General features: G+C 38.9%; 1 protein-coding gene across 1 annotated transcript in view; it reads right to left on the reverse strand.

Annotated features, from left to right (window-relative positions):
- Positions 1-16,974, reverse strand: part of LOC144592255 (solute carrier family 28 member 3-like) — a 114,014-nt gene that overhangs the window by 61,639 nt on the left and 35,401 nt on the right. Inside the window, exon 6 of the mRNA XM_078396787.1 lies at positions 10,012-10,125. Coding sequence (XP_078252913.1) covers positions 10,012-10,125 — 114 coding nt within the window. The remainder of the gene's footprint in view (positions 1-10,011; positions 10,126-16,974) is intronic.

Consider the following 16,974-nt stretch of genomic DNA (forward strand, 5'->3'; position numbering starts at 1 on the left):
ATTCCCATTGCTTACAAAACCAAGGCATTGGCCTGGTCATCTTTCAGGCCGGACGACGTGAAAGCATTACAAGAGTTCTCATTATTCCTTAAAGTTTGTTGCAATGCGATGCAGCAGCTCAAATATATGGATGAAATGAATGTTCACTCTAATATGAAAATCATCTTCAAAAGCTGCCTTATAAGCTCAGGGAAAAGTGGAGAGATCAGGTATATGAAATTTAAAGAAGCGAGAACTGTGTTTCCCAACTTGGAAAACTTCATAGCAGTACAAGTGATGATACTGTCAGATTCACTTTATGGGAATATTGATGAGGCTAAAACACCAGCAGCTGCTAAAGGCCCTACCTTCGGTAAGACAAGAGAAAGGCCGAAGACGGCCAGGAGCAGTTTTGCTACGGCTGCCGAACCCATGGAAGAACAGGCTAAAGGGAACCTGACAATTAAAGGAGAGAAAGCTGACTCACCTATCGGCAAGCAGCAGGATCCTTGTCTGTTCTGCATCATGAGGGGTCACACAATGGAGAAGTGTCAGCAGATCAAAAAGAAGGAACTCAACAAGAGAACAGAATTTATAAAGAAGAGAATCTGCTTTGGATGTTTGAAAGGTCACATGAGCAGAAACTGCAAGAATTGTTTGACGTGCTGCAAAGGAGAGCATCCTGAGATACTTCACATTGAACAAAAGGAAAGGAAACCAGTACAAACAGATCAGAAGGAAAAGGCGAGTGAGAGTGATGCCGTTCCTCTTTCTCCGATGTGTGGATATATCGGGGCCGATGAAGAAGCTTGCATCTTTTCGATCATACCATTGTAAGTGAAGAGCTACAATGGGAGTACGGTGTTGTAAACATATGCATTTTTGGATAGTGGTAGTTCAGCTACCTTCTGCACTGAAAGCCTGGTAAGAAGGCTGAAGATTTCAAGGCAAAAGAAGAGGATTCTCCTGCGTACCATGAATCAAGTGAAGTCTGTAACCAGTCATATTATTTCTGGTTTGGAAATATCTGGTCTGGATAGCAATGATTTTGTTCAACTATCCGATGTGTTTACCAATAAGACCATTCCTGTCTCATGGTCAAACATTCCTAGACAAGAAGACCTGAAACAATGGCCTTACTTGAAGAATTTCGGAAATAGGCTCTGGCATTGACTTACTCATTGGAACCAATGCTTCCAAGGTGTTGGAACCTTGGGAGGTGGTCAACAGCAGAGGGGATGGACCATACACCATGAAAACCTTGTTGGAATGGGTTATTTATGGTCCACTGAGAAAGGACCACGACAGCAGTAATGGAAAGGGCTCTCTTGCAGCAGTTATGCCGTAATACTTCAATCTATAATACTTCTACAGCAGGAATTAGATGAAAACTTCCCTGATATTGATTAGGTCTCCCAATGTGCAAAGGTCTTGGACAGGATGGAATTTATTAAATGTGTCTAAAAAGCTTCCTTAATAAATATATAGATGGTCTGACTAAAGAGGGTGTAACACTGGAGCTCATAGGGAACGAGGTAACGCAAGTAACTGAAGTGTCTTGTGACCACTTTGGGACCAGTGGCTATAATTCTATAATTCCAATAGTTTTAAAGTAATTATGAAGGATTGTACTGGTCCACAAATTAAGGTCATAAATTGGAGAAAAGGACAATTTTGAAGACATTAAGCAAGAACAAATATCAATGATTTGGAGGTGAATGTACAAGGCATAATTAGTAGCTTTGCAGATAACGTGAAAGTGGGTTGCATTGTAGATGATGAAGATGATTATCAAAAATTGCAGCAGGATCTTGATCAGTTTGGCAGGTGGGTTAAGGAATAGTTAATTAAGTTTAATACAGATAAGTGCGAGATGTTGCATTTTGCTAAGTCAAACCAGGACAGAACCTTCACACTAAATGACAGGGTTCCGGGGAATGTTGTCGAGCAGAATGATCTTAGAGTACAGGTACATAGTTCCTTGAAAGTGGTGTCACAGCTAGATAGCGTGGTCAATAAGGCTTTCGGCACATTTGCATTCAGTCAGAGTACTAAGTATAGAAGTTGGGAGGTTATGTTACAGCTGTGCAAGACTGATGAGGCCACATTTAGAGTATTGTGTTCAGTTTTGATCAGCCTGTTATAGGAAAGATGTTAAGCTGGAAAGGGTACAGAGAAGATTTACAAGGATTTTGCGACGTCTCAAGGGCCTTTGGGGAAAGGTTGAAGAAGCAAGAACTTTATTCCTGAGAGCGCAGGAGGATGAAGGGTGATCTTATGGAGGTATATAAAATCATGCGAGGAATAGATAGGGTAAATGCACAGTTAAAACTTATCTTTTACCCAGAGTAGGAAAATAAAGAACCAGAGGACATAGGTTTAAGGTGAGGGGAAAGATTTAACAGGAACGCGAGGGACAACATTTTCACACAAATGGTGGTGGGTATATGGAATAAGATACCAGAAGAAGTAGATGATGCAGTTTTAACATTTAAAAGATATTTGGACAGGTCCATTGATAGGAATGGTTTAGAAGAATATGGGCTAAACACACATGTAGGTGGGTCTAGTGGAGATGGGACATCTTGGTCAGCATGAGCAAGTTGGGTCAGGGGCCCATTTCCATGCTCTAATACTCTAAATTGCAGAGTTTAGTTTATTGTCACGTGTACCGAGGTGCAGTGAAAAGCTTTGGTTGCATGCGAACCAGTCAGCAAGCAGCAGTAGCAGCAGCAAGCAGCAGCAGTAGCACCAAGCTGTGTTGCTTGGGAAGTAGTGTGTGGGGATTGTGTGGGGATAGTAAGGAGTAAGACCTGTGTGATCTCCCGGACTAGTTTCGATCGCCTAGCTTGGGGTCGGAGAGGAATTTCCCGGATTTTTTCCCAAATTGGCCTGGGTTTTTTATCCGGTTTTTCGCCTCTCCCAGGAGATCACTCAGTTCTTTTGGGTGGGCGGTTGGAGCGGTTGGAGTAGCGGCCGGGCGGTAGGTTTAGTAACTGAGCGCGGGGCTTTGTTTGGAGAGTATGACTGCCAGGGCAGTTTTTTGTTCTGGGTGTCAGATGTGGGGAATCTGGGAGTCTGATAGTCTTCCAGACATCCACATCTGCGCCAGGTGTGACGAGATGGGGCTCCTAAGGGACCGTATTAGGAACCTGGAGCGGCAGATTGATGACCTCCGTCTGATCAGGGAGAGTGAGGAGGTTATAGATAGGAGTTACAGGGAGGTGGTCACTCCTAGACCACGGGAGGTAGACAAGTGGGTCACTGTTAGGGGGGGCAAGGAACAGAGGCAGGGACTAGGGAGTACCCCGGTGGCTGTACCCCTTGGAAATAAGTACTCCTGTTTAAGTACTGTTGGGGGGGACAGCCTACCTGGGGGCAGCGACGGTGCCCGGGCCTCTGGCAAGGAGTCCGGCCCTGTTGCTCAGAAGGGTAGGGAAAGGAAGAGGAGAGCAGTAGTAATAGGGGACTCTATAGTGAGGGGGTCAGATAGGCGTTTCTGTGGACGCAGTCGGGAGACCCGGATGGTGGTTTGCCTCCCTGGTGCCGGTGTCCGGGATGTGTCTGAGCGTGTCCAGGATATCCTGAAAGGGGAGGGAGAGGAGCCAGAGGTCGTGGTACATATAGGTACCAACAATATAGGTAGGATAAGGGAAGAGGTCCTGAAAGGAGAATTCAGGGGGCTAGGAAGAGAGTTAAAAAAAAGGACTTCCAAAGTAATAATCTCAGGCTTACTGCCTGTGCCACGCGATAGTGAGAATAGGAATGGAGTGAGGTGGAGGATAAATACGTGGCTGAGGAACTGGTGCAGGGAGCAGGATTTCAAGTTTCTGGATCATTGGGACCTCTTCTGGGGGAAGTATGACCTGTACAAAAAGGACGGGTTGCATCTGAACTCGAGGGGAACCAATATCCTGGCGGGGAGATTTGCTAAAATAACTGCGGAGACTTTAAACTAGTACGGTTGGGGGGAGGGACTCAAACACAGATAGCTAATAGGCAGTGTGTGAGGCAGGAGGCAGAAAAGGGAAACACTCAGACCCAATATGTAGGAGAGAAAGAAGGGAAAAGAAATAAACTGAGAATAAGAAATGATGGGTCCCTTAAATGTGTATATTTTAATGCTAGGAGCATTGTAAGAAAGGTGGATGAGCTTAGAGCCTGGATTGACATCTGGAAGTATGATGTTGTGGCGATCAGTGAAACATGGTTGCAGGAGGGTTGCGATTGGCAATTAAATATTCCAGGATTTCATTGTTTCAGATGTGATAGAATCGGAGGGGCAAGAGGTGGGGGTGTTGCATTGCTTGTCAGGGAGGATATCACAGCAGTGCTTTGGCAGGACAGACTAGAAGGCTCGATTAAGGAGGCTGTTTGGGTGGAACTCAGAAATGAGAAAGGTTTAGCAACACTTATAGGGGTGTATTATAGACCGCCAAATAGGGAACGAGAATTGGAAGAGCAAATATGTAAGGAGATAGCAGATATTAGTAGTAAGCACAGAGTGGTGATTGTGGGTGATTTCAATTTTCCGTATATAGACTGGGAATCACATTCTGTTAAAGGGCTGGATGGTTTGGAGTTTGTAAAATGTGTGCAGGATAGTTTTTTGCAGCAATACGTAGAGGTGCCTACCAGAGAAGGGGCAGTGTTGGACCTCCTGTTAGGAAATGAGATGGGTCAGGTGACGGAGGTATGTGTTGAGGAGCACTTTGGGTCTAGTGATCATAATGCCATTAGTTTCAATATCATTATGGAGAAGGTCAAATCTGGACCAAGGGTTGAGATTTTGGATTGGAGAAAGGCTAATTTTGAGGAGATGAGAAAGGATTTAAAAGGAGTGAAATGGAAATTGTTGTTTTATGAAAAGGATATAATAGAGAAATGGAGGATATTTAAAGGTGAAATTTTGAGAGTACAGAGTCTTTATGTCCCTGTTCGGTGGAAAGGAAAGAATAATAATTTGAAAGAGCCGTGGTTTTCCAGGGAAATTGGACACTTGGTTCGGAAAAAGAAGGAGATATACAATAAATATAAGCGGCAGGGAGTAAATGAGGTTTTTGAGGAATATAAAGAATGTAAAAGGAATCTTAAAAAGGAAATTAGAAAAGCGAAAAAAAGATATGAGGCTGCTTTGGCAAGTAATGTAAAAGTAAACCCCAAGGGGTTCTACAGATATGTCAATAGCAAAAGGATAGTGAGGGATAAAATTGGTCCATTAGAGAGTCAGAGTGGACAGCTATGTGCTGAGCCGGAAGAAATGGGGGAGATATTAAACAATTTCTTTTCTTCGGTATTTACCGAGGAGAAGGATATTGAATTATGTGAGGTAAGCGAAACAAGTAGAGTAGTGATGGAAATTAGGAGGATTAAAGAAGAGGAGGTACGGACACTTTTGAAGAATATAAAAGTGGATAAGTCTCCAGGTCCTGATAGGATATTCCCTAGGACATTGAGGGAAGTTAGTGCAGAAATAGCAGGGGCTATGACGGAAATATTTCAAACGTCATTAGAAACAGGGATGGTGCCGGAAGATTGGCGCATTGCGCATGTTGTGCCTTTGTTTAAAAAAGGTTCTAAAAGTAAACCTAGCAATTATAGACCTATTAGTTTGACGTCTGTGGTGGGAAAATTAATGGAAAAGATACTTAGGGACAATATATATAATTATTTGGATAATCAAGGCCTGATTAGAAACAGTCAACATGGATTTGTGCCTGGAAGGTCATGTTTGACTAATCTTCTTGAATTTTTTGAAGAGGTTACCAGGGAAATTGATAAGGGCAAGGCTGTGGATGTTGTCTATATGGACTTCAGTAAGGCATTTGACAAGGTTCCACATGGAAGGTTGATTAAGAAGGTTAAATCGTTGGGTATTAATAGTGAGGTTGCAAGATGGATTCAACAATGGCTGAATGGGAGATACCAGAGGGTAATGGTTGACAATTGTATGTCAGGTTGGAGGCCAGTGTCTAGTGGAGTGCCCCAAGGATCTGTGTTGGGTCCACTGTTGTTTGTCATTTACATTAATGATCTGGATGATGGTGTGGCAAATTGGATTAGTAAATATGCAGATGATACTAAGATAGGTGGAGTAGTTGATAGTGAGGTAGATTTTCAAAGTCTACAGAGAGACTTGGGCCTTTTGGAAGGGTGGGCTGAAAGATGGCAGATGGAGTTTAATGCTGATAAGTGTGAGGTGCTGCATTTTGGTAGGACAAATCAAAATAGGACGTACAGGGTAAATGGTAGGGAATTGAGGAATGCAGTGGAACAGAGGGATCTGGGAATAACTGTGCATTGTTCCCTGAAGGTGGAATCTCATGTGGATAGGGTGGTGAAGAAGGCGTTTGGTATGCTTGCCTTTATAAATCAGAGCATCGAGTATAGAAGTTGGGATGTAATGTTGAAATTGTACAGGGCATTGGTGAGGCCGAATCTGGAGTATGGTGTGCAGTTCTGGTCGCCAAATTATAGGAAGGATGTCGACAAAATGGAGAGGGTACAGAGGAGATTTACTAGAATGTTGCCTGGGTTTCAGCACTTAGGCTACAGAGAGAGGTTGAATAGGTTGGGTCTTTATTCTTTGGAGCGTAGAAGGTTGAGGGGGGACTTGATAGAGGTTTTTAAAATTTTGAGAGGGACGGACAGAGTTGACGTGGGTAGGCTTTTCCCTTTGAGAGTGGGGAAGATTCCAACAAGGGGACATAGCTTCAGAATTGAGGGACAAAGGTTTAGGGGTAACATGAGGGGGAACTTCTTTACTCAGAGGGTTGTGGCTGTATGGAATGGGCTTCCGGTGGAAGTGGTGGAGGCTGGCTCGATTTTATTATTTAAGAGTAAATTGGATAGGTATATGGATAGGAGGGGATTGGAGGGGTATGGTCTGAGTGCAGGTAGATGAGACTAGGTCAGGGAGAATGGTCGGCGTGGACTGGTAGGGCCGGACAGGCCTGTTTCCATGCTGTAGTTGTTATATGTTATATGTTATATGTTATAATACATGACGACAATTGAGCCATTCAGTGTACAGATACATGATAGTGCAAGATAAAGCATGTAAAGTCTGATCAAAGATAGTCCAAGGGTCTCCAAATAAGGTGGATAGTAGTTCAGGACTGCTCTCTAGTTATGGTAGGATTGTTCAATTATCTGATAACAGTTGAGAAGAAACTCCTGAATCTGGAGGTATACATGGTCACACTTCTATACCTTTTGCCAGATGGGAGAGGGGTTGAAGAGGTTTATGGGGAGAGTCTCTTTGCAGCTAAGGGGATGGATGGCGAGTGAGAGGCTGTTAAAATTGAGAAAGCAAGAGTAAAGGGGTAGTATGTTCCTATTTAATTGAAGGGGAAGGCTGGCAAGTTTATGGGAATCCTAGTTGATGAGAAATGTTGAGGCTCTGGGTCAGGGAAATGGACAGGCGACGTTTCAGTTTGGGACCCTTCTTCAGATTGGTGCAATAATATAATTTAAAAGACATTTGGACAGATACGTGGATAAGAAAGATATGTACCTAATATAAGCAAATGTCAGAGATGGAAAAGTTATTGGATGGGATTCTTGGGGACAAGATCTACCAGTACTTAGATTGGCATGGACTGATTCAGAATAGTCTTCAGGTGTGGGAGATCATGTCTCATTTTTGAAAAGGTCACCAAGAGGGTTAATGATGATAGGGCACTAGACTTTGTGTATATATGGCATGGAGTATTGTGTACAAAGTTGTTTACCTTGCTTCGGATAGATGACATTCAATGAGAAAGAGTGCAGAAAAGATTTCCGAGGATCTTTCCAGGACATGAGGCCTTGAGCTATAGGGAGAGGTTGGGCAAGCTTGAACTTAATTCCTTGCAGTAGAGGAGAATGAAATGTATAAAATCAGGGAGGGCATAGATGAGGTGAATGTACAGAGTCTCTTTCTCAGGGATGGGGAATCAAAAACGAACATAGAAACATAGAAAATAGGTGCAGGAGGCCATTCGGCCCTTTGAGCCAGCACCGCCATTCATTGTGATCATGGCAGTTTCCCCAGCAACTACAGGAGATGTAACACCTGTCCCTACACTTTTTCTCTCACATCCATCCAATGATCCTAGTAGACCTTCCCTTCCAAGTGAGACATAGGATCACCTGCACCTCTAACCTCATCTACCACATTCGGTGTTCCTGATGAAGCTTCCTTTACCATCTGCGAGAAAAAGCGTAAACTGCAACCATTTCACTGAACACTTGTATTCTGTCTGCCAAAGTCTGCTAGATATAGGATGGCATGGTGGCTGAGTGGTAGAACTGCTGCCTTACAGCACTTGAGACCCCGGAACGATCCTGACCAAGGGTACTTGTCTGTACGGTGTTTGCACATTCACCCCGTGACCTGTGTGAGCTTTCTCCAGGATCTCCAGTTTCCTCCCACACTGTACAGGTTGTAGGTTAATTGGCTCGGTATAATTATAAATTGTCCCAAAATAGTAGGATGACGTTAGTGTGCAAGGATCACTGGTCGGACTCGGTGGACCAGAGGGCCTATTTCCACACTGTATATCTAAACTAAACAAAATATATCTCTTTTGCAAACTATTTTAACTCCCATTCCCATACTGATCTTTCCTGGACCTCCTCCATTGCCAAAGTGAGGTCGCACACAAACTGGAGAAACAACACCTTCTATTCTTTTTGGATAGCTTACAACCCAATGGTATGAACATTGAATGCTTCAAATTTACACAACTAACCAACAAACAGACCATGCAATCACCCTCTATCACCCTCTTTCCCCCTCCCTCCCTTCCTTGTGCCCCACCTGGATGCGCACCCATTTCTCACAATCCCACTTCCCTCGCCCCTTCCATCTACATAATAATAATAATAATAATAATATTCATTTATTGTCATTGCAACGAGTACAACGAAATTAAAAAATAGCCAATCCTGACGGTGCGTACAAACATATATGCAATAAATGCAAAAACAAATAAATACATAAATACAATTAAATACAATTATATTAAGTACAAGATTTTTTAACGGTGTTGCCTAGTGCAAAGGTAGTGTTCAGTTCTCGTATGGCCCTGGGGTAAAAACTGTTCTTAAGTCTGTTTGTTCGGGATTTGATCGACCTGAAACGTCGACCAGAGGGCAGATGAACAAACAGACGGTGGCCGGGGTGGGATGGATCTTTTATTATTTTGCCTGCTCTACTGAGGCAGCGTAGGCTGAACAGGTGCTCCAGGGAGGGCAGTGAGCAGCCGATGATCTTCTGGGCCGTCGTGATGACCCTCTGAAGGGCTTTCCTGTCCTTTTCTGAGCAGCTGGCATACCATGTGGTTATACAGTATGCCAGCACACTCTCGATGGAGCAGCGATAGAAGGACAACATGAGCTTCTCCTGCAGGTTGGTTTTCCTGAGGATCCTCAGGAAGTGGAGTCTCTGCTGTGCCTTCTTTACTGTGGTGATGGTGTTGGTAGACCAGGTAAGATCCTCTGCGATGTGCGTACCCAGGAACCTGAAAGCTGGTACCCTTTCCACACAGACCCCATTGATGTAGATTGGGTCGTAATCTACACTGGTTTTCCCTTGGCTTTACATTTCATGCTGCTTCTCTCCTTATCTCCCAGCCTTTTGCCTTTTCATCTCTGGCCTTTGTCCAATCACCTGGCAATTAACTCCTCCCCCCACCCCCACTGGCTCCACCCCTTCACCTATAACCTACTTTCACCTGGCGAGCTTTGCCTTGCCCCCACCTCTCTTTAGTTTTCTCCTCTGTATTTTGAAGAAGGGTCCGACCTGAAATATCACCTATTCGTGTTCTCAAGAGATACTGCCTGACCTGCAGTTACTCCAGCAGTTTGTGTCACATTTCTAATTATTCAGTTACCAAATTTCAATTTCTCCAATAAATTATATAAAATAGCATAAAGTAGCCTAACCTTTGACACAACAAAAGCAATAGAATTTATTGATTGCAATTCCATGTATGCTTAAAAAAGCATAATACTAAGGATTTTCAAATAATCCATTCTTCTACATACCTGCACTTGTATTCCCAGCCAGTTAACGGCAACGAATCCTGTATGCGTTCTCAGAATTAACAGCGCCAAAATAAACTGCAAGCCTATGCCCCAGAAAACAGTTCTCCACTTTACCTAGGCACAAATACAATAAAAATAATTTAAGAATAAAATAAACATTGTTTTATCAATTCCCTCATTGTTAAGTAAAGAAAAACTTGAGAACCAAAATGATTAGGAAATTAAAATCAATCAGCAGATGTTAATTGAAAATAATTGTGTGCTGATAATACATTTTCTTCAGATTAATTTATTAACTTCATTTGTTTAATTCGTCACGGTAATAACAACATAAATTTTTTAATTCAATTCTTACTTTGTCCACGTTTAGTTTTATGCATTTCACTAAGGCATATTTATTGTAATGGCAACTTCCAGACTTTTCCAATAAATTATTTTCTAATTGCCATTACTACACAAGGAGTTGGAGTGAAGTTACGCAAACCCAACAGAGCAGATCTTCCAGTCGTTTTTCCAGTTTAATTAGTCGTTTATTGAAGTAGTTGTACAAACAAGGAGATGAACATACCGGACTATACTTATTTCACATACAAGTCGAGGCTGGCTGCTCTGTCACCGGTCTGGTCCCAGATCTCCAAGTCTTTCCCAGTTGATGGTCTGCCAGGTCTGTTCCAAGGTCTGTTCCCAGGTCTGGTAAGAACTGTATACTTTCCCTCCCCGTATCTGGCCACTCAGTCCCTTATGCCCATACACAACCCTGTACATCTAACAACCCCAAGTATCCAAAATAATACAGCAAGATATATCTAGACAAAATAATATATGCCAGCAGTAGCAGTAGCTAGCCGAAACATAAATGGCTCCTACATACCGGCCCTTAATTGATCTACGTATATAACAAAACAATTACCAATAAACATTAAAAGGAGCTACAAAAACCACACATAATCAACAAAAAATAGGTATGTACTATGTCTTGGCATCTAATCTATTTTAGTGATTCTTCAATCTTTAGGGCTACCAGTCTCAGCTTCTTGGAGCAGACATATCATTGTTATCGGTCTTTCCAAGATGTTGCTCTTAGTCTGAAGTCAAATTGTGCACACAAGACCTTGTGCTTCTGGTATGGTCTCCAATATTCTGCCCATTAGCCAGGTGCTTCATGGTGCAGTGGAATCAGCCACCACAACAATGTCACCTGGAGCAAAGTTTCTTTTTACCTTTGACCACCATTGTTGTTCTTGGATTAGACGCAAGTATTCTTGTGTCCACCGTTTCCAAAAAAGATCCGCCATTTTTTGTTCTCCAACTCTTCCCTGCTGCTGTTTACACACAACAGTCCGTTATGATTTTCTTGCAGGGGAGTCAGCTTTAGATAATCCAATATATTTTACGGAGACGAGACAGCATATGATTTCTTCCTGCATGTCCGAGCTGTTCATGGATATGTCGTAACAGTGGTGGTAATATGTGAAGGTCCTTTGAGAGAATAATAGGATGTTTGGCCTCTTTAGGCATTGCTAGTCTATTCAGGCGACCACCTACTCTCAGAAGTCCATCATTCAGTGCCGGATTCAGTTTGTACAAATGACTGCTTCTTTTGACACCATTTCTTTTTTTTGATAAATATTTTTATTAAACATAAGTACATATTAATAAAATATACTTATCACATACATTCGTAATATTATTAATATTAACAATTATGTCTTATATATTTCTATACTTTTTTTTTAAGAGAGGAAAAGATAGAGAAAAATAAAATAAAAATAAGAAATCCAAATTGGAGAAATGAATGGAGTATTAAAAAAGTTATCTATCATTGGAGATATATCCATAATTTATTATTCATAATTCTTCCTCCATTCCATTATTCAGGCCACGGTCAAGTCCTCGAACCAAGCCATTTTGACCCTTTAAATATACAATAAATGGAGACCATATTCCTCTGAAAAGATTCAACCTGTCCACTAGTACAAGTCTCAATCTTTCCAGATGAAGTGTCTCCGACATTCCTGTAATCCACATTTTAATTGTGGGGGATGTAGGACCTTTCCAGAATTTCAGTATTAATTTTTTCCCAATTATTAAACTATAATCAATAAAAATTCTTTGATTCGTTGTTAATAATTGATCTGTTTCTAATATTCCCAGTATTATTAAATTTGAGTCAGGGATCAGCTTCCTATTAACAACATTCGAAATTATTTTGAATATTTCTGTCCAGAATTTAGTGATTTTTTCACAGTTTGTAAATGTGTGCGTTAAATTAGCTTCTAATTGCTGACATTTGTCACAAATGGCAGATATATTTGGAAAAATACTATGTAATTTGGCTTTTGAATAATGTAGTCTATGTAATATTTTAAATTGTATAAGAGAGTGTCTAGCATTTAGCGAACAGTGATGTATGTGTTGTAAACTTTCATCCCATATATCAGGTCTAATAATTTGACCTAATTCATTTTCCCATGATTGTCTATATATTTCTGTACTTGGAGCATCGTTTTCCAGTAGAATAGTATAAATATATGATATCAATTTTTCTGTATTTGGGTGTTTATTCAAACATTCATCTAAAATCTCTGTCTTTCTATTTCTAATTTCATGTGTATTTGCTTTTACATAATCTCTAATTTGTAAATATCTAAAGTAATCTTTTGAATGTAATCCATAAATTTGTTGTAATTCTTGAAATGAAAGGAAAAAATTTTCCCTATAGAGATCTCCCATCTTATTAATTCCACAGTTTTTCCATTGTAAAAAACCTTTATCTATCATTGAAGGTTTAAATGTGATGTTATTTACAATAGTAAGAGCTAGTGGTATACATTCCAATTTTAATGTTTTCTTTATTTGTTTCCAAATACGTATTCCACTATCTATTATAAGGTTTTCACTATAGGTTTTCTTACTTATTTTATTATTGGCAAATAAAATCGAACTAATTTCAAAGGGCGAACAATCTTCCTTTTCCATTTTTAACCAGGTTGGTTGTATATCTGTCTCTACTAACCAAAAGTTAATATTTTTAATATTGACTGCCCAATAATAAAACATAAAATTTGGTAGAGCTAGACCTCCATTTATTTTTGGTTTACATAAGTGTTCTTTTTTTATTCTATGGCTCTTATAATCCCAGATAAAGTTAGTGACTATGGAATCAATCTTTTTAAAAAAAATTTTAGGAAGATATATCGGAATCAGTTGGAAAAGATATAATAATTGTGGAAGAAAAATCATTTTTATTGCATTAATTCTACCTATCATTGAAATTGGTAATGTTTTCCAATATAAAATATTTTTATTTAATTTATTCAATAAGAGCGGAAAATTAGATTTAAATAAAGAATCAAATCTTTTTGTTACATAAATTCCAAGATATTTTATTTTTTCGTTTGCTATCTTAAAAGGAAATTGTTGTAATATATGTAGATTATTTACCCTTATCGGCATAAGTTCACTTTTATTCCAATTAATACTATATCCTGAATATGATCCAAATTCAGTTATTAATTTTAGTAAATTTGGAATACTAATTTCCGGGTTTGTGATATAAAGTAATACATCATCCGCATATAAAGAAATTTTATTTTCAGTATTTGTGGTGTCATATCCATATATTTCAGGATGTGTTCTCACCCGTTGAGCTAAAGGTTCTAATGCAAGTGCAAACAATAGTGGGGATAAAGGGCAACCCTGTCTGCAGCCTCGAAATAGATTAAATTTATTTGATAGTATTTGATTTGTTATTATTCTAGCTGTTGGATTGGTATATAATAATTTAACCCAAGTGATAAACTTCTCTCCCAAATTAAAAAATTCCATAACCGAAAACAAATAAGACCATTCCACTTGGTCAAAGGCTTTCTCCGCATCTAACGAAATAATTACTAAGTCTTTATTAATACCTCTTTTCGAATATATAATATTATATAATCGTCTGAGGTTATATGAGGAATATCGTTTTGGTATAAATCCTGTTTGATCGGGGTGAATTAGTTTATTAATAACTGTGCTTAATCTTTGTGCTAATATTTTCGTTAGTATCTTTTGATCAGTATTTAAAAGAGCTATAGCTCTATATGATCCTGGGTCCTCCAGATCTTTGTCTATTTTAGGTATAAGTGTTATAATAGATTCATTTAACGTTTCTGGTAGTTTCTGATAAGTATAGATATTTTCATAAAGTATCTTCAGACGTGGTGTGATCAGATCATAAAATGTTTTATAAAATTCCGAACCGATACCATCTGGTCCCGGTGTTTTACCATTTTTTAATGATCTGATAGATTCTTCAACTTCTTTTACTGAAATTTCTGCATTTAGTGATTCTCTATTTTGTAAATCCAACCCCTTCAGATTACATTTTTTTTTAAATGCTTCTATTCCTATCCTATTTTCTGTCGTTTTAGCTGAATATAGATTTTTATAATATTGCAGAAATCTCTCATTAATATCTTTAGGTTGTACTAAAGGTTCGCCAGTATGTGATTTAATCCTATGGATTATTTTTTCTCCTTCCATCTTTCTAAGTTGACGAGCCAGTAATTTATGAGGTTTATCTCCAAATTCAAATTGTGATTGTTTGGTGTATTGGTAATGTTTTACGACTTGATCTGAGTATATTTTATTTAATTTATATTTCAGTGCAGCGATTTTATTATGTATTATTATAGATGGATTAGCAGCGTTCTCTGTATCTAATTGTTTAATCTCCTTTTCTAATTCCTGTTGTTCCCTCCGATTCTTTTTATTATAGAATGCTTGAGAAGACATCATAATTCCACGGACATATGCTTTAAAAGTTTCCCATAGTAGGGCAGAAGATATTTCCGGTTTATCATTTATTTCGAAAAAAATCTTAATATGTTCTATAATATATTCCTGAGTTGTTTTATTTTTTAATATTTGTGGGTTAAATCTCCATTGTCCCCGTTTTTCCATTTTACCATTTATTTTAATCATAAATGTTAAAGGTGCGTGATCTGAGATTGTAATATTATGGTATTTTGAATTATAAGTGAGTGAGATAAGTTTAGCGTCGACCAAAAAATAATCTATTCTTGAATAGGTTTTATGTACAGGTGAATAAAATGAGTATTCTCGTCCAGTTGGGTTTTCCACTCTCCAAACATCTTTAATATTACTAGTATCCATATATGCATTTAATAAGTCACTGGAATGTGATTTGGTTTTCCTTTGTCTTGTTGATCTGTCTAAATAGGAATCTAAAGTACAATTTAAATCTCCTCCAATTACTAAGTTATGTTGTGCTATTTCCGGAATGCAGTTAAATATTTTCTTAAAGAACAGTGGACTATCAAAGTTTGGTCCATATACATTGACAAAAATCATTTTTTGTGCATTTAATTCTCCTATTACAATAATGTATCTGCCATCCTTATCGGTTATAGTTGATGTATGTTTGAATAAAATACCTTTCCGAAATAATATTGCTACGCCTCTTGATTTATGTGTAAAAGAAGAATGATATATTTTATCTATCCATTTAGCTTTCAGCCTATGCTCGGCATCTTTTTTTAAATGTGTTTCTTGGATGAAAATCACGTCAGCTTTAATTGCTTTTAAATGTGCTAATACTTTACCTCTCTTAATTAGTTCATTAATATCTTTAACGTTCCAACTGCAAAACGTTATTCCTTCATTCCCCGTATTCCTTTTTAAATCTTGCATTTTTTTGTCTATGGGGGTCTATAATAGAGCCAATGGTTCAGTTCGACAGACCCGACCCCGCACCCGAACTCTGAATAGATGAGTTTTAAGACTCTTAAATGCCTCTCACCTATATATCTCCTTTGCTCCAATTTGTAACTCCGTTCAAACTGAAAATAATAATGATAATTTGTAATAGAAAAAAAAAGAGAATAGGTTAAAAAATTAGTATTGTGCACAAAGAAGGAAAAAACTACATCTAATGTTAGTGCAGTTAGTGCTAGCCATACTAGCATGGCTACCCATCTACCGACTTCCGTAGTTGATGTTTCGAACTTATCCAGCCCCTATATTTCTTGGAATTTTTATTCCATAACAATATTTTACCGGGGGTATATCAAATTCCAATAGTCGGAAGTGTTAAGATACAAATAATAAAACCCAGAGTTAAAGGAAAAATAAAAGTAAAAATAACAATGAAAATTACTAGCAGGAAATAAAAAAGAAAAAAGAGAGCAGATTTCCAAACATAACAAATAAAATCAAGCTCTGTATTTAACTCTGATCATTCCATTATAAGTAACTTTATAAGTAAGTATTAGTCATTAGTAATAATTATTGATTCTAATTATTAAAAATACCGCGGTATAATTTTAGTATTCATTAGTTAATTATATTAGTAGCGCAGTTATTAATATCCATGGCAGAATTTCCGATCCACTTCTTTCTCAGCTTCTTTAGTCATCAATTCAATTCCATGCAGTCCTGCAAAGTCATTTATTCCGGTGGCGCTATGGAGGGCTAGTGGGTAACGCCAGCCAGCTCCTCGTAAAAAACGGAGAAAAACCGGGGATAAATCGACCTACCTGCTGCCTGCTGTCTTTACACCGATTGCTGTGAGTGACGTTATCAGGCGCGCGGCTTATAATGTATTCACAGCACAGCCCACCCACGGATAAAACGAAAAGTCGGGCTACCAGGCAGAATCCGCGGGAAGGCCTGACTGAAGCCTCGGCCTCAGGTAGGACGTTATCCCAAGAAGATGTGACGAAAAAATTGACCAAAAAAGCGGAAGGTGAGGAACTCAAAAATTTTATTGCAAGTGAAATTTCTGGTTTGAGGGAAGAAATAAAGCAGATGAATGTTGCTGGAGAAATAAAGAAAATTAAGGAGGAAATGAATGACTTAAAGCTTGAGACTAAGAATATAGCAGATGATTTGAAGAATGATTTGAAGAAAGAAATCTCTGAAATAATATTTGGACTATCAAAGGAGATGAATGAGAAA

This window comes from Rhinoraja longicauda, chromosome 3 (genome assembly GCF_053455715.1).
Source record: "Rhinoraja longicauda isolate Sanriku21f chromosome 3, sRhiLon1.1, whole genome shotgun sequence".
NCBI classification, from domain to species: Eukaryota; Metazoa; Chordata; class Chondrichthyes; order Rajiformes; family Arhynchobatidae; genus Rhinoraja; species Rhinoraja longicauda.